Genomic DNA, 18521 nt, shown 5'->3' with positions numbered 1-18521 from the left:
GCGGTCAGGGTCGGCGGGTTCGGTTTTGCTCTCGGTGTAGCGGGCTCGTCATTCATTAGGATTCATGTAATGCAGAGAACATTTTATTTCTATTACAAATACACTGATCAGGCATAACATTATGACTGCCTTCCTAATATTGTGTAGGTCTCCCTTGTGCCTCCAAAACTGACTGATCAGAAAATGGACATGGGCCTTCTGAGGGTGTCCTGTTGTTAGTGGGGGGTCTTTGAGGAGAGAGGCCTCTGTGGATCATCCCACAGATACTTGATCAGTTTGGGATCTAGTGAATTTGGAGGCCAGGTCAACACCTTGTGCTGTTCTTCATGTTTTTTTTTAGTTGTTCCTAAAGTGTTTTTGTGTGTGTGTCTGTGTCAGGCTGCATCCTGCTGGGGATGTCTGCTGCCGTCATGGAGTGTCATTGCTATGGGGGGGTGGGGGTGCATGGTCTGGTCTAGGTGGGTGCTACATGTCTAAGTAACATCCACACGAATGAATGCCAGGTCTAAAGGTTTTCCCAGCAGAACACTGAAGTGTTATTCACTTCTTCTGTCTGTAATCATAATGTTGTGGCTGATAGGTGTAGTTAATATACATTTCTTTCAGTTTTATTTCTTAGTTGGATGTCTAAAGTAGTGGATGTGGTCAAAGTCTCCAGGAATTGATTACTTATGACACTAGAAATGATTTTTTTGTGCCCCTACTTAAAATATTATCTTTTCCTGAACCGTATCCAATCATTTACTCGGCTACAAAAGCATTTAGAGATTTGATAACATTTAGTTTTTTTCAGTCCAATCCTTTGCATCAGTCTGACAAACAAGCACCGCTATGAATATGTGGAGTTTAATACACGGATATAAAACAGGAGGCCATGCTGGAGGCGTCCCTGTCCTCGTCCTCCTGCAGGCCATTCAAACACAACAAACGCCCCAAACGTCAAACATGATGAAGAATTATAAATCTTTTATTGTGCATGGATCCTTTGTAGATATCATGGCTATACAGATACACTTTAGATACATATCTATGATTATACATTTTTTTTTTTTTTTCCCATAACGAACATTGTAAAGTGATATGTCTTGGTAGTATGTATAGTATAACAAATTTTCATTTTGGAATGTACGGTGTATGAGGTAACTGCAAACATTAAAATTACATAAAAATGGTCTCTGTTTTTGTGCATATTTTACTGGTTTTTGTAGCATTTTGTCAGTCTCCTCAGCCGAAGGGAGGGAGCCCAGGGTGAAGAGGTGTTAAAATGGCACACAATCGCTATCAAAAATAGGGATTTGAATTCTTTATCCGACAAAGAGGAGACATTTGCAGAATGTCTAGAGGACCAAATCATGTAATTATGCAGGACGTTTTGCAAGGTACCTGTATTTCAATGTTTTTTTTTTTTCTTTTTACAGTTTCAACAGCAAGTTATCTGCCCAAAACCAAACAACACTAGACCCTACAGCCAGATCAGCCACCTGACAGCTTGGTGTCAGTTACAAATACTTAACACACAGAGAAAAGGCAAATTTAGATTCACAGGAAGTACATGATAACACACTTTCGTATCCGCCGTTTCCACGATTCATGACCACTCAGGATTTATTATCTTCTGTATGGAGAGTATTAACTTATATTAACTTCAATATTATAAAAAAATATACTTCACACATGTATGACCTGACGAATGAAACCAAAATAAATCTTAATACACAGAACTAATATCTCTCATGATTACACGTGTCTACTAACATCGAAACGAATGCTGCAAAAGTAAAATAAAATAAAACACGCTTTAGTGTTTTTCTAACACTAAAATAAACTAAACTTAAAGGAAATTAAGAAAAAAATTCTCCCGAGATTTTTTTTCCCCCTCTCCAATTAAGGCCTCTGAAACAACATACTTCTTTTTTTTTTTTATTTTCTTCTTTTAATTTTTGCTGATAATTGATTAGCTGTTTCAGTGACACATCATGTGATACTACAACTTTTAAAACACCCAAAAAACACAAGTAGGGCTCGCACAATCTCAAAGTGTGTTCTATAAAATGCATCACGAGACCAAGACGCAGTCAGTCGAGGTTTTTTTTTCTTTCACTAAGGTGCAAAACTCAATTAACCGAGAGAAGGGTGGAGGGGTGGCGAACGAGGAGGAAGGGGGGGCGGCAAAATAAAACAGAACATAAGAGAAAGCATACATTTTTTGTGCTGAACAATAATATCTCAGAGTAAAGCAGCTGCATGATTGTAAAAACAAGCTACAGTATAACTATATGATAGTAAAAATAATTAGAATTCACTGTTAGTTTGGTTTTTGTTTTCTAACTTTATACTGAGAGTCGTCTTCTTTTTTTTTTTTCTCAAACTTACAGATCCTCATGTCTTCACTGTACAAAAATATACTAACATTTCTCCAGTCATTTTTGCATCCTTAAACATTCTGAACATCAAAAAAGGTCGGAAAGTGCTAAATGAACGTTCTATAATAGTGAACAGGATTTTCTGTTTTCTTCTTCTTCTTCTTCTCCTCCTCCTCCTCCTCTCGCTAGACGACTCTAGCTCCAGAGAGCGGAGTCGCGGCGGGTTTGAGTCCCTTCATCTGGCCCTGAAGCCCTCCCAGCCGTGTACCGCTGTGGCACAAACTACATACAGTATACACATCTGGACACAAACACACCTCACTGTGCAAACACTGGCCCACCAGGTCCCAGGATCAAATAGCACATAGGCTAATGAGACACCTACATACTATTTTTAGGAGCACATCTATCAAAAACGATTTCATACAGGACACGTAAATGGAAATATAAATAATGAGTATTTCTATACATTTTATATATGCGCCACTTCCTCCCGACCCTCTCCCCAAAAATGAACCTATGCTTTCTGAGTTCCTTTTACACACGGTGCTGATCATGATGGATTCAGAACAGATACCATAAACTCGGGGCGGGGTGACGAGAGGCAGGGGGCGGGGTAGGGGAGTCAGGAAGGAATCACAGGTGCCAAATGGGATATTACATCCTCCACTTATCAACAGCTCACCCTCCTGCCGCACCCCAGTTCGGCTAATGCGATTACTCTGTTGAAACGGGAGAACAAGTTAAGTACAAAACAAAGAATACAAAACAACAGAGAGACGGAGGAGGGGGGAGGGAGGAAGGGGAGAGGGAGGGGGGAGAAGAATAAAGCTATAACCCTGAAGCTGGGTGGCGCAAACTGCTCATTTAATGACAAAGTACTGGATGACAAAAGCGATGAGGATGGCGATGACGGCGAAAACCATGAGGAGGAGGAAAGCGCACTGCTCGTCCGACAGGCTCTGTCTGGCTCGGGCGGACTCGGCGCCGGTCCTGGAGGCCGAGCCGGCCGCGCTGCTGCTCAGCGCCACGTCGTTCCGCTGGGGGGAGAGGGTCGCCGTGGGGCTGTAGGGGCCGCTCAGCTCCGGCGCGTCCTGACACTGCCTGATGGCGCACACTCGGAAACGATAGTCGCTGCTGGGCTGCAGGTTCTGGACGTGGAAGGAGGGGGCGGAGCCTTTGTAGACCTGTGAGGAGAAGTGGGATTAAAAACTCAATATAAAGACAAGGAAACATTGTAGTTCAGCTGGATAAAGTCTGTTTTGAGGCGTTTCAGCCAGTATAAAAAATAAAACCATCTCTTTTAGCTTTGACTACTTTTCAATTAACAGACTATTTTCTGATTCACTAGTTAGTTATGTCGTTTGACGCCTTGGAAGACGTGGGAAGCCATCTGCCTTAGCTGTTTTCCCAGCTGACACACCCACAAGTTTTTAGAGAGCCTTGTGAACCTGATCTGTTTGGCTGCTTGAATGACACATTCATTTAAATCGAGGAGGAGAGCGTAACGTTGAATTAAACCCAGCTTTTTCACCAAGCTGTAAATTTAATGGAATAAAAGACGACTGTAGGCGGGTAAAGGCAGTTTTTTTATACTCCCGTTTCAGATTCACAGATAAAACTGTTAAACCGTGATGAAAAGAGAAGAATAGTCCCACCCTCCCCCCTCCCCCCTCCCCAACACCATTTTTCTTAAAACATGCCTTTTGAATCCAGACCTCCGACACTCCACTCAATAAGGATGAAAACAAACGGGGACAGCAGCCATATATTTCAACTTCCTGATTCAATCGCCACGTATGATGTGGTGAGATTAGCATAGGCCTGCAGTGGCCATTATTCCACGTTAACATGGCTGGAGGCCACTAAGAGGGATGAATGTGCTTGGCAGGGGCCAGACACCTGGGATACCTCATGGATCAATGACCTTTGAATAATGGGCAATTTAAAGCCAGCGGTGACTAATACAGAACGCTGCAAACGGCCCTGAATCCATCTGTACCCTGATCTGCATATAAAGGCCGCCGTGATGAATGACAGGTCAGCCGAAGGTGACCGGGAAGGACGTGAAATACGAAGAGGGAGTGCTAGACATTCACAGAGCGAGCGCTAGTACCTGTTTAAACTCCGAATTTCCCATCATGCACTGCAGGGTGTAGATAACTGGGTCCCCCTTCATGGGCTGCAGCGGCTCCCATGTGGCTTCACAGGAGTTGTCGTCCAAGCGCTCCACTTTAAGGGCTGCAGGGTGAAGGATGACAGGAAGAGGGAGATTATTTTAAAAGGCAACTAACCTAAACTTCTTCTTTAACTTGTTTACAATCAAGAGATCCACAAGATTGTTTCTTGATCCAAGCATGAAAAGGTCAAATTCTAATAAAGAGGAATTTAAATGACTGTAGATTTAGCGAAATGATCTTTATATTATTAAGCGGAAAATGCAAATGACAGCTCAGCCAGGCATCACTGACACTGTTTGATTATGTAAATACCTAGATTTGCATGGGATGTGTTTACTGCACACTGTGGAAATGACTGGGGGGGGGGGGGGGGGGGGGACCCTGAATCTGACGGTCACAAGGTCAAAGATCCAAATGAGCCAATAAGATCAGCAAAGCAGCATCGTAACAGAGAGAAGATCCATGTGCTTCCCAATGAAATAGAAGACAGTGTGACGGAGTAAAACTGAGTATGTGAACATTGTCAAAACTTTATGTTGCTCAGTGTTTCAACACTTAAATTAAAATTTCGGGGTAAATGTGTACAGTTCTGCTGTAGCTGCTGTTGCGTAGGGGGCGTTAATTAGTGAGGCACGCTGTCAGCATGCATGGTGCGTCATTAATTTACATTTTAGACAACGCAGCATTTGCTGTTGGTAAGTCGTGTTCTTGTGCTCTCTGATTTATTGATGGAAATTCGGAAAAAAATGCAGTTATTTGTGTTTCAATTAAGTGGAACTATTAATTGCGATCAGTTGTCACGTCCCAAGTTTCGCCATTTTTTAGTTGCACAGGAGATACAAGAGAGTCTACTGCCCCTCGCTCTGCCCCTTTCTTTTAGGTAGTTTTGTGTGATTATGTGGCTTCTTTGCTTTGTGCTGGTTTAAGATAATTTGCTTTTTAGGACCGCACTGATTTAATTTGGGTTGTATTAAGGTGTATTAATTTCCCTTAAAGGATATTTGTTGGAACTTGTAAATTAATTTACTTCAATTTATTTTGCTGTATGTATTTCATTTGCACAATTTCTGATTTGTTGAGTGGTTTATGTCTGTTAATAGGTCGGGCAGAGATTGCATTTTAATTTGTATACATCTGTTTAATTGTATTATCACACGTAATTTGACAACGCAGCATTTGTTATTGGGAATTCGAGAGAGCCTACTGCTTTGTGTCGCTTACTGCCCCTTGCTCTGCTACTTTCTTTTACCGTGAAATAAATCTGCAGATCCTGGTTCACGGTGTCTGATTGAATGTCTCAAATCTGCTAAAACAGCAGTGAGTTTTGTCTGTTGGTGGCTAGTGGCAGTCAGAGCCTGGAAGTCATCATTGAGTCCTCATCCGCTATTTTTCTCAGCTCAACAAAGACTTTATAGCAGACGCTACTATCTGGTATGGTTTCAGCTCATTTGCAAGTCATAAGTGTGAAGGGAAATGTCATATGTACTCTGATGTTGCTGTTATTACTTTCGCACAGCTCAGATTTCTGGGGTAGTATCCTACTACTGCATCATGACCGTTTCTCATTTGCACGGGGGCTCTTTGTTCTGTTAATCAGCTTCAGGCAGGTCAGGTATGATAAGAGAGGACGGAGGGAGGCAAGGTTGGGGAGGATAGTGAGCTGTGTGATGTCTTTGTTTTCATAGTTTTCCCTGAAGCCTTATCTTCCTCGCTTTTCTGCCGCTCCAGGTCAGTCATGTCTGTAGCAGGTGCACCGACCTCTTCGCAAAGGAAGCTCCGTGCAATTCTTCTGTGATTCAACTCAATCAAAGTTAAAAGACAGAGATCAGTCTCTTGCGATTCTCTCACTATTAGGTTTAACACTGTGTGCCACCACAGTAAGCACATTTAGACCTATAAAAGTAAACAGCGCAGGTTTTCCATTAACGTTACACTCCTGTTCAGGCACCTCTTGCAAATAAATAACACAGCAGAGTTAAATCAAACTCGTTTTTGGTAACTAATATCAGAAAACAGTAAAACGACAACTCTTCCTAATTACGTCTTCACCATAGACTGTATAAAGATGGACGTCAGAACTGCTCCTCAAAAGAGAAGCTAAAGCAAGTAGAGCTCCCCCTGGTGGCTGGCTGCAGTATAGGTTATAAGCTCCACCCCCTCCATGTTAGTGGATGGGACTTGAGGCGAACTAAAACATTAACATACACGTCAAATATTTTTATTTTTTTTCAAGGATGCTTTCTGTCATTTTAAGTAGTTAATATAATGTTGATGCATGTCAAAGAGTCAATTGTTTGGATAAGCTGTTGTTTTAGTTAGTTATTTGACGCTATAGAAACAGGATGTGATATAACGGTGACTACCAGTTGCAATGCCAACCACTTCGGAAAACGGTCCTGCGTGACTGTGAGTGTTGTAAAAACAATTTTTAAAAACAAGTACAGTGTATAATCCAACATTTCCTTGTAACTGGTGGAGGTAGAGTAGAGCGTAGCATTAATTAAACAAAAACGCGAATGAGTCTGGAGGAAGTGTGGGCGGGTCATCAATATCACGGCTCCGCATGGCTCCACTCTCGGACCATACAGCGCTGGCTCCAAAGTCGCAAGATGGCGGTGCCCGTATCGCCGGGAAAATCATAAGGTAAAAGATTGAAAATGGTTTCTTTGCTCATGGATTTAATTTTAAAATAGGCAGTTATGAAAAAACATCTGCTAGATTAATCAACTGTGGTATCCTTTCCTAAAAAACATCTTTTTATTTTAGCTTTCTTCTAAAAAGTGTACCACATTACTGCCCTTAAAATGTGTGAAATGCAACTTTACGGTTAAAATATTTAGATTTTATTATCGGCTTCTTTGATAATTGAAAGGTAACATAAATGGTTTTCATATTAAACGTTGACTCATGGGAGCATTTTAACAAAGAAGTACTTGTTTTAATATGAGCAGTGACTCAGTTGATGGAATAAGAGTGAATTCTGGACAGCTACATGTGAACCGTAACTATGAGTCATGCTCTTCTTTAGGTAGGTGGCACTTGAAGCAAAAAACAATAAAATTATGGTGTTACTGATCTGACAGAGTGCCCTGATAATCATGACAAACACAGAGCGAGAGAGGATCTCAGCCCTTTGTGGCATTATGATATTAGGCTGCAGACAAACTCGAACTCGTGTGTATTTGAGAGTCCACTTCAGTGCGTGGGGGAGAAAAACTGTGTCGAGTAAAGCACCCGACTATCCGGCACATGACTGCCTGATTCAAAAGAGCTGAGAAGAAAGCCTACGTCCTCATTACTGACTTCAACGCGTAGGATCAAAAGATGCTCTGCAGAGGCCGGCGGACACCGGGCCGCGGCGCCGAAACAACCCGACTCATGATGACAGCCGACAAGCGAATCCACGGCTGCCGGGTCTTACTCAAATTCAAGTCAAGCTCGGGGTTAAAAGCTGAGTGTACTGACTGTCAGGAGTGAGTGTGTGTGTTAAGATAATAGGAACTGTTACGCACAGGAAGGAAAAAGAATGAGGAGAAGAAGTGAAGAAAACTGGAAACTGTACCTTTCACAGGAGCTGGAGGGGAGCGCGGGGTGGTGAATGTGTAAACATTGGAGAAGGGCCCTTCGCCCGCCTCATTAAAGGCCTGGATGCGGAACGTGTAAGAGGTAGACTCATTAAGCCTCTGGACTTTGTGTGTGTGGCATGGTCCTTTATACAAGGATATAAACCTGCAATGACAGGAACATGAAAAAAGAGAGAGAATGGATTTAATGAGCTAACGGTAAATATGACAAAAAGCAAACGAGACGAGCGACTCCTCTTGTCGGGAAATATAGAGAGGCATAAAGCAGACCATCAGCTCCTGTCTCCTTCTCTGTCTGGTGTATTACTTTCCATGTACCCGGCCCTCCTGAATTCAGTTATGTGAACATTTTTCTCAAACTCCAGTCCCCCCTCTTATCGGTTTATCTCTTGTCAGGTCACTTCCCGTCGCCTGACTAATGGGCCACCGACCTGCCGCTCTTGTCCTCCATCTGCAGCTGATACTGGAGGGCGTCTGAGGTGGCGGATTTGGCTGGGCCGTCGCCCCACTTGAGCCTGAGGGTCTGGTGGGTGAAGGCGGTGCACTCCAGGCGGGGAGGCTGCGGGGGCAGGGGCTTCGTTTTCAGCTTAAAGGTGTGACTAAAGGGGCCTGCTCCCAGGCTATTCAGGGCTTGGATTCGGATCCTGAGGGAGAGAAAGTCGAGATATGAACATCAGAGGGCTGCAAAGACTGAGTATAACTCAGCAGAAAACACCGCAGGGACTGTGAAAGAGGCATCAACAGTATTTCATATCATCTGCAGAGGTTTATGTTTAGTCAGTTGGCTGATATTGCTCTGTATCTTCTTTATAAGTCCAATAAGCAGAGCTTCCACACGGCACTATGTAGCTACCACAGTGCTGTGATGAAGTATAATGAACATATAATTAAAGCAGCATAAAATACATCCTGTGTGAATGACATTTCACACATTTAATTTTATTAAACTCTGAGCAATCCGACTTTCCCCTTACAATACACCGGTTTTATGATCCTCAGTCACAAATAAATACAGACCAGCCTGGAGTACAGTGCCAGCTCTGTGCACAATGCTCTGAATTTGCAAGTGTAACTAATTATATTTGCTCCCTTTGGGATCCTTTGGTACAAAGTACCACAGACTGAGTTAATATACGAGTGTGGTGTGTCTAATTGATTTGTATCACATTACAAGACTTGCAAGCGATGAGATCTAACACATGCTTAAACTGTTAGCTCTTGTTCTTGACACTGAAAAGTTCAAAGTGGCGGAGTAGAAGCATTTGAGATCACAGCGAGGAAGCACCAACCTGTAGCTGGTGTCAGGCTGCAGATGCTGGATGATGTGTTTGGTGACGGGACCGACAACGACGGGCTGTCGCTCTCCGAGGTCAATCAGGTAGGAGGTGATCTCGGAGCCGTGATCGCACGGCGGGTCCCAGCAAATGCCCAGGCAAGTGGACGGGGAGTAGAGCGGCGGCGGCCGCCGGGAAACGCCGTCCTCCTCTTCCTCCTCCTCGTCTTCGTCCGCATCGACCGAAGCCTCGTGCCTGAGCAGCTCGGACTCCTTCAGCACGTAGATGTTGCTGACGGCTGCAGGCACAGAGCAGGGCGTCAGGCACAGCACCGCCTCGCTGAAGGGCCCCACGCCAGCCACGTTCACAGCCTGCACAACAAAACAGCGTCAATGCTCGCTTGTGACGTGGAAGGACACGAGTGTAACGTCCACTTCTGACCACAAGGTGGAGTTCTGATGTAAACACTACTAGTACACACTTAAACAAACCATAACAAGTGTTTCTTTAGCATATTCTGTTTTAATTCCTACAACTTCCATAATAAAACTAATGCATCAAATAACTGGACAACAGTGGCAGTACTGCTTCAGATACTTTACGTATTTATTTATTGATGCTCATAGACTCAAAAAGTAGTAGTTTCAAGTTTAATTTTAGTGCAGATGGACTCAGACGATAACTGGCAGAGGTTATATGAAAATAAAAAGTAATAAATAAATGTTTGTTGATGCTCACCTGTACCCGGCAGAAGTAGTTGGTTGCCGGCAGCAGCCCCTTCATTTCATGGCTGAGTCCCGGCCCGCTGTAACACACCTGCATGCTGCCCTCGGCCGCTCCCCACTCCAGACGAAACTCCGTCACCGGCGCTCCGTTGCAAGGAGGAGCCTGGAGCATGAAAAGTTCTATTTATGCACATTTTCCAAAATAGTCTGAGAATGATAAGCGCGGGTACTCATGTTTGTGCACATCTGCGAGGAGATGGAAAAGAAGTCAGTCTTACCTCCCAGCTAATAACAACACAGCTGGGGGATTTGCACGTGGTGGAAGGGACCTTGCACTGCTCGGGGGCCCCGGGGCCAGTTGTAAGCTCACAGCGCTCCGAAAGGGGCCCGAACTAGTTGCACATAAGAACAAAAACAAATTGAAAATGTTTGTCTTTTATATTTTGCTTAGTGGGGAAAGTCTGAAAGCCTGGCGGTTTTATTTGATCCGTTTTAACAGTGGTTCTCACCCCAGCTTTGTTTGCTGCTTTGAGTCGGAAGCTGTAGGTTTTGCCCGGCAGTAACCCTCCCACAGAGCAGTCCAGGTCTGGACCCTGGTAAACCTCCCTGCTCTCCTCAGACTGCGGCCCACTCACTTCCACGCTGTAGCAGGACACCGGGCTTCCTCCGTCTACTTGAGGGGGACCTGGGATTTTTATTTTTTTTTTAATGCAAACGAGTGTTTATAAATCAATATAAATATAAAATGTACAAAGAGCAAAATAATACGAACTGCTTAATCAATGCCTACTGCTTTCAGGTAGTTTGGTAGATAAATAAACACATCAACAGAAGATACTTCCCACACAGATCTAAGTAGGAGAGGAATGACTCACCCCAGCGCAGTTGCACCTCCCTGGATTTGGGCTTGCCCACCAGCCGAGGAGGCTGGCAGGGCCCTGGGGGCACCGCGGGAGTCTGGACCTGCAGGGTCTCTGACAGCTTGCAAGGGAAAACAACACACCAATTAAGACCCAGAGAAAATAACAAATTGACAATCTCCCTGCCTCCCTCTCTCCCTCTCTCCCTCCCTCCTCAACCACTCTCTCACAGAACACACTGGATACAGATTGTCATTTTCCCAGCTTATCAGACTGATTCAGGAAACAGCAGATCAGAGAGGAGGCAAATGGGAATGCACTTTTTTTTAAAGGTACACAAACATACGGAGAAATATGCCTTGTTCCATGCATACGGTTAGACAGATTGTCTTGCAAAAAAAATAAAAAATAAATAAAAAAGTAGACTCTGTGACAAAAGAAAAGAACATGTGAGCGTTATGTCACATTGTGCAGCCCCGGAAAAAAAAAAAAGAATCAGGAACTCGCCATCGTGACTCATGTTTCCTTACAAGCCTCATCGTGAATAAACGCATGCACAAAAAGCCGAGGAAGAAATTAATGAAGAGCGTCTGTGAACCGAACTAATTAAGAAAAACATCCTCTGACACATGCAGGGAGGGTTAATCGATTAGCGGGCTTTGTCTTGTACTTACACACCAGGAAGCATAGTTCTAATCTCAACACAGGAGATGGACTGAATGACAATTTCCTATTAAAACTCACCATAAATAGAACGCCTATCCGGAATTATTCGTGTAAAAATTAATCAGATCAACACCGCCTGCAATTACGGTTTTAGTAACAGCCGAGAAATGAATCAGTAATATATAAAAAAAAAGCTTTTATATAGCAACATTGTCATGTGGATTGCAGAAGCTAATGCAGGGATAATGTCTGGATGTAACTGAGGTGATCGTCTTCTTTTAAGTAAATTTTAACCTGTAGGTAATAAAAAAATTTCTGATTCCTTTCTCTCCAAAATCAAATCAAATCGTAGTTTAACATCAAACTTTTCTCTTTTAGCTTAACACAGGGCTGTAGGAGCGACCGTGTGTCTGCGTGTACCGACGGTAAATGACTCACCGGGCTCTGCCCCCCCTCGCTCATGCAGTAAACTCTCGTCTGGTAGGAGCAGCCGGGCTTCAAACCCTCACACACATGTTCCAAAGCTGGGCCCGAATACACCAGCCCCCAGGATAATCCTAAATACAAAAAAAATTAAAAAATATTATATTCTGGACGTTGAAGATGCTGATTAGCTGAAATTAAACTGATAATTTTCATCCACGTGTAACCTACCACTTAAGCCCTCGGACAGCTCCACAACATACTTAGTGACTTCTGCTCCACCGTTTTCTTTAGGGGGCTCTAGATGGTAAGAAACACAAAATCATGAAACTGTTTTAAAATTGGTCCTACCGAGCAACAAACGCTAAATGTAAGTAGGAAAATGCAGATGTAGATAAAGCATGATTCTTTCAAAACTCTTCCAGAACTGCAGACATGTACTTTTCCCTATGTTTAGAAGCAGAGAACAGGTACGGCAGTGAGTGATGTGTTTGTCTGACGAGCCGTATGAAGGATTCATGTTGATGTCTGAACAGACGACAGAACTGTCAATCATCCACCGCACAGATCTATTGGGATGTCATCATGTATGAGGAGGCAAGGGCTCAGTAAGAGACTATAAACTAGACTCGCTCCCAGCCTGTCAACTACAGGTAAGGCGGAAACGTTTTAATAAGAGAAAGGGCAACTAGTAGGAAGGCTCACCCCAGGCCATCTTGAAGCTGTTGGGCAGGACTCGTCCTCTGATGACAGGCCTGCAGGGACAGCTGGGTCTGTCTGGGTTTGTGATGAACTCGACCACCTGGCTGGGATTGCTCTTCCCCTCTGAGTTGTATGCCGCCACCTGTAGGAAGATCACAAATACAGCCAGCGAGGACGTTATATAATACCTCTGGAGGGGACAAAGGTCGTTATGTTTCCTGATAACAAGCGCCGACTAAAATGGCTTCAGAGAAATTATCAAAAAGATTCTGCTCCTTAAATCTGCAGGAACATTTCAACAACAACTAAAAGAAGCGTCGACGCTGCACGCAACACAATCACAAAATGAGCCAATAAGCTTTATAGTGTCATTTGCGTATCTCTGTGCCACATTTGCCGTAATACAGAAAACCCTGTGAACCTGCTGAGGAGAGCTCATCCACATACTGTACCAAGACAAACTGGCACAGCAGCCAGCCTCCCCTCACACTGTGCAGCTGGATAATTGGAAATGAGGGAGGGAGGGTGTCTTGGAGATTGACTAATGAAAATTTGTATAATTTAGCCATGTGGTCGTTTGCTTGGGGTGATACAATACTTTTCTCTCAGTACCATGTTTAGGAATGCTGCGGTGCTGGTTCTTATATAAATTCCAATGCCCTCGGGTGCTGGCATTAGAAATGATATCAGCAGTCTGCACATTACTACGACTTAATGTTCTTAAAACACCGGGAAGACACGAAAAGAGCACCTGTTGTTAGTGTAACTCGCTGCAGGAAAATCACAGATATCAGGAAGACAATCACATCAAATACCCGGGATCCAGCCTCCAGCTTCAACTGATAACCGAGATACTGCAGATGCATCCTTTCATTTTGGGCGAATGCGTCGTAAAATAGAATCGTATCACATAACTTATTAAATGAAATAAAACTAACCTGCATTTGAATTAAGAAGAATATCTCACCGTCCACCATCACTCACTACTTTATGACTTTCCTAGTCTTTCCGAAGCACTTCAGCTCAAACCCACTGGGTCCTAACTGAAGACGTGAATCTTTAAATAAATGGTTAGAAATATGTGGTTTCATTTAAAAAGACAACGCTGTAGTTAGCTAGAAGCTAGTAAAAACTGCTATAAATTCTCATTTAAGATTCTTTAGGGCAGTATTTAAATCATCAGCATCTCAAACCCTGTTGATATTTGTTTAAGAAGATGAAGTTGGTCAGAAGTGGTTACGTTGGCAAATATCCGCAGGGCAAATCAAATCGCTGAGCGGGATTTATGCGGCAATGGAGAGAAGTGCAACGCCAGCGTAGCCATTCACGTCATCTTAGCGCTTTGAGCTGATTTTTGGGGGTTTTATCCCGAGCAAGTGTGCAAACTTCTGACTTTACAAGTTGAAGTACAGACTCTCTCATCTGAAACAGCAGTGTACTGATGGATTGTGGGATACCTGTGGTTTGTCCCAAGTCCACGCAAGTTACATCCTGATGCATCCTTGATATAAAATAGGGCGGGGTTAGAACACACCTGGGCATTTAGACCATACTTGGTTGTTTGTACTATGAATTGAGCCACTACTTGGGCAGCGAGTAATAGCATGAATCTACAAGAAAGCATACTGATTAGCGCCCTTTATTTACAACAAAATGATTGGTGGTACAATGATCCAATTGCATGCAGAAGTATTTTTTCCTCTCTGTATCAGTCGGCCCATAATGAAATCCCAGCGACGTGTGACCAGACACATATTCTGACATATTCTGCCTTCACCAGACTAAAGTGATATATTTTTGTGCTTTGACAGGAATCCTGCCTCACACGGCGATGCCGAGCAGCTCTCCAATTTCCTGATCTATTAAATATGCCTTCAACTCTTCTGCTTCTTATCATGTGTCCTTGTAATGGTCAGTAACAGACGAAGAACGGTCACCAGAGCTGTTTAGTAAACAGGCAGCGGAAGAGCAACGACTCAGAAGAGAACAAGAGGGTGAGAGGGTACAGTGTCATGAAGACATCTGGCCCTATACTCTGCCACATTACAGCCAGCCAGAAAGGCCACCGCGGCTCAAACGCTTTGCTCGACTAGCTCCTCACTGAGACCCTGCTTGTGATCAACAGTGGAGTCCTCCTGCTGAAGCCGTCAGTTGCCCACCGCTCTTCTGGCAGAATCCTTTAAACGGATGAGTCATAGAGCCAACGTGGGACTCGGCAGCCCTCCCCTCTTTCCCTCCCTGAAGCCTGCCCCTGCTTCCGCGCATGCACACGCAGCCTCAATTAAACTTGTGGACCACCGGTTCTGACTGCATACATCGTTTTCCTTACCCTAAACTTGTACTTGGTGCTCCTGTGGAGATTCTTAACGGTGCAAGAGAGTTCGTCACCGTCATAGCTCGGCTGGAAGCCATATCCCTGGGATAAAGACAAATGATGAAGGGAGAAGGAAAACAACCAGGTGAGCAATGGCTTACAAGACAAGCATCGTGGCACAGAAAACAAAGTGGTCTGCGGAAGAAACAGCTGCAGGGGATAAGGGAACTCTATTTTTTTTGTGCTCTCTGGCAGGCAACGCGTCTGCAGCTACCTGTTGAGATGATGTAGGAAGAGGTGACAGTAGCTACTAATGCTTTTAGAGAAAAAGTATTCTTTTTTTTGCATTTTGGCTGGGTTGAAATAAATAACTGAATTCACAGACACACTAAATAGCTACAAAAGGTCATTTTCAGCCATAGTGGCGTCTCATTTATGCGTTTCAATCTCAAATTAGTTTGCGATGGTGAGAGACATACCGAGCCTTCCTCCTCCATCTCCAAAACATAGTAGATGTCATCCTCCTTTGGAGAGCTAGAGGGCCTCTGCCACTTCAGACACAGCCAGGTCACACCCGCCTTCTCCAGCTCTGGAGGGAAGGGTGGCAATGGCACACTGCATGAGGTGAACAGGTCCACCACTTCACTGAACTCGCTGGGGAGGGCAGAGAGAGAGAGAGAGAGAGAGAGAGAGAGAGAGAGAGAGAGAGAAAAGAGAGAGACAGAGGATGGGAGAGAATGGGAGAAAGAGACAGGAGAGACAAGAGTGAGACACTCACATGCACAAACAGACGAGGGGACAGTGAATGGAAGAAACATAAATATGGACAACATAGAGGGCGCCATCCGGGAAGTAATCTAGCCACGCCTACCTTACGCCCATGTCATTTTTGGCTGCGAGGCGGAAGGAGTATCTGGAAGCTGGGGAAAGTTTGGTCACGCGGTACTGCTTCTGAGATCCATAGTAGCACTGCTCATACGTGCCAGTGCCCTTCCCCTAAAAAGGGAAGTGTTAAAGAATAAGGAACGATATATATTCAGAAAACGTCACTCTAGTTTCATGATTAATAAAAAAAATAAAAATTACCTCATCCCACTGAAGAATGTAGTTTTGAATTTTGGAGCCGTTGTCACATGGGGCCTGGAGATGAAGCAGACATTTAGTTATTTATACCTGAGGCAGCTAAATATATAACATACAGATACTACTAATAGATACACCAATGTCCAGGTGTGTTTTGATTTTCTAAATTTGTGCACACAGAATGAAATCCGACCAAACTTGTAGGTAAATATTTTTCGATCCCTCATTTGAAACCTGGTGCAATACATTTTTCGTAAGTGCTGTCAATTACAGAGACGCAATCTTCAGCATTAGTCATAACAAATAAAATGCATACAATGCTGATGGAGCATGTTTGTTCCTGTACTGTTTTGCTCAACTGGCAGAGTACAGGGGTTTTTAACCGGGTGACCTTTCAGTTATCTGCCCTATTGTCCTCCTTTAAGAGGATAAATGGTCCAAATGTTTGATTAATATCTGATATGTCTCACATTTTTAATAAATTCTGGTTCTGTCCTGTTTTAAATCCCAACTCCATCAATCATACAACTTGTTATTTACCTTCCACTGGAGCACAAGTGTGTTCTTGGTCCCGCTGGCCTTCCTGGGGGGATTGGGAGGATCTGGCTCACAGCTTAAAGTGGTGAAGCTCACTGCCTCTGATGGGCTTCCCTGTAAACAGTTACACATCGCCTGGACCCTGAGGGAAAAACAAGGTGTTTACACAACACTCCTCTGAGCATTGACAGTGCGGTTAAGAATCGAAGCGGGAGGAGGGTTACACCAACCTGACATGATAGTCTGTTGCTGGTCGAAGGTCTTCTAAAGTTGCACTTAGTTCTTCTCCGCTGCATCAAAGGGAAACAAGGAAACTTTTCAGATAACCGTCGATGGAAAATCTCGTACTACCACTTAGCTCTGAGCCTCATCGTCTCATCCCGCTGCTTGTGCTCACCAGTACATGCTCTGGTATTTTCCATCTTTGCCGCCAATTGAGACGGAGACCTCAAAACTGAGGGCCTCAGGGGGGCTGCAGTCATCCTCCACGCTGCCATTCTCACTCTCTGGCCTGGCGGGCGCACTCCAGCTCACTACTGCTCCTCTGGCCTGGATGTCCGACACCTAATTTCACAGACAAAAGCAAAATTTCAACATGTCAAAATTCTAAATAGTCCAAAAAAGTCCCAAGAAAATATTACAAACTTTCTTTTGCCAGCATCTTTCAAAACTCTGTCACATTGCTTGCTAGAGGAATCCAAAATATGAAAGCTGATGGTGCACTGGGGAAAAACTTTTTCAGCATTTGGCAGAGATGTGCCGAGCAACCTCTGAGATTTTTCATTCTGTTTGGAGCAGGTTTAAAAATAGCCGGCGCGACGCTGCAGGAGGGGATTCATATGTGGAAGAACTCCATCGGGTCAAGTCTGTACCTCCTCCACTCAGGCTCGGGGGCCCCACAGCAGTCCCTTACTTTACGGTTTCATTCTCAGTCCCTTCACAAACGAATGCGACGGCAGCAATGGAAAACATCTATATAACACTGAACTTTCCCTGCATTGTCTTAACTTTATCTATATAATAAACTTATTTTGCTGCGTTTCTAAGGAGTCCATGCCTTGGAGACAGTGTATGACAAATCTAATATTACCAGTCTATTTCTAGTTCTACTGGCACCCATCTACCGGCGAATCTCCTCTTTGTTTACAACGCTGCAACACGGCGCTTCGAGACTTTCTGCATATATGTGTTTCTGTCTGAGTACGTCCTCGCAAAATAAATGTCTTTCTATGAGCCGTAAAGCGCTGCACCAGGAGGCCGCGAGAGGAAAGCGATTATTTAGTTAAAAATCATCAGCGCTCCCTTCAAAGCGAAACCTTTTAGTAACTGCTAGCGTGGATGCTTGTTGGCACGTGGATGCCAGTCAGCAGGTCTGAGTCCATTAGCAAGGATACATCATGGATGTTAACAGAATGTTTAATGATGCACCACGGCAGCATCATTACAAGTTTTTGTGCACACAGCGTTACAAAAAAAAAAAAAAAAAGTCATGCGTATTATGTATTAATTGGATAAAGAAGAAAAAGAATAAGACACCAACCACTGGTTTGCTGATGGTACTCAACAGCGCCAGCAGGGCCTTAGCCTCCTTGTCCAGCTCTGAGGAGAGGAAAAAAAAGAAACAGGTAATTACAGATAGAAAACACCGCAGGCTTCATGAAGTGGAGAAAAATAGCGTACCGGCTTTGCTCCAACATGCATTGTGTTTGTTTGAATGTGTGTGCACTTTAATGATTTAGTCACATCTGTAGACACAATAACAATGATTGTATAACCTCCTTTAGCACGCTAGACAATATCTAAACTCTTC

General features: G+C 43.9%; 1 protein-coding gene across 8 annotated transcripts in view; it reads right to left on the bottom strand.

Moving 5' to 3' along the window:
* Positions 1-758: 758 nt before the first annotated feature.
* fndc3a (fibronectin type III domain containing 3A) overlaps positions 759-18521 on the bottom strand; it is a 43515-nt gene continuing 25752 nt past the window's right edge. For 7 of the 8 annotated variants that reach the window (XM_084558412.1, XM_084558417.1, XM_084558414.1 and 4 more), the window contains 20 exons: positions 18252-18310; positions 17109-17275; positions 16942-17001; positions 16715-16853; positions 16178-16231; positions 15963-16087; positions 15571-15745; positions 15107-15193; positions 12781-12919; positions 12307-12375; positions 12091-12209; positions 11002-11107; positions 10636-10811; positions 10405-10518; positions 10140-10289; positions 9417-9772; positions 8559-8771; positions 8106-8272; positions 4480-4604; positions 759-3550 (listed from right to left, as the gene is read on the bottom strand). In XM_084558412.1, coding sequence (XP_084414538.1) covers positions 3227-3550; positions 4480-4604; positions 8106-8272; positions 8559-8771; positions 9417-9772; positions 10140-10289; positions 10405-10518; positions 10636-10811; positions 11002-11107; positions 12091-12209; positions 12307-12375; positions 12781-12919; positions 15107-15193; positions 15571-15745; positions 15963-16087; positions 16178-16231; positions 16715-16853; positions 16942-17001; positions 17109-17275; positions 18252-18310 — 2924 coding nt within the window. In that variant the 3' untranslated portion in view covers positions 759-3226. The remainder of the gene's footprint in view (positions 3551-4479; positions 4605-8105; positions 8273-8558; positions 8772-9416; positions 9773-10139; positions 10290-10404; positions 10519-10635; positions 10812-11001; positions 11108-12090; positions 12210-12306; positions 12376-12780; positions 12920-15106; positions 15194-15570; positions 15746-15962; positions 16088-16177; positions 16232-16714; positions 16854-16941; positions 17002-17108; positions 17276-18251; positions 18311-18521) is intronic. The other variant, XM_084558418.1, reaches the window with a different exon arrangement.

This window comes from Chelon labrosus (genome assembly GCF_963514085.1).
Source record: "Chelon labrosus genome assembly, chromosome: 13".
Taxonomy (NCBI): Eukaryota; Metazoa; Chordata; class Actinopteri; order Mugiliformes; family Mugilidae; genus Chelon; species Chelon labrosus.
The sequence above is the reverse complement of the archived record's forward strand: the minus strand, read 5'-3'. Positions and strand labels throughout refer to the sequence as shown.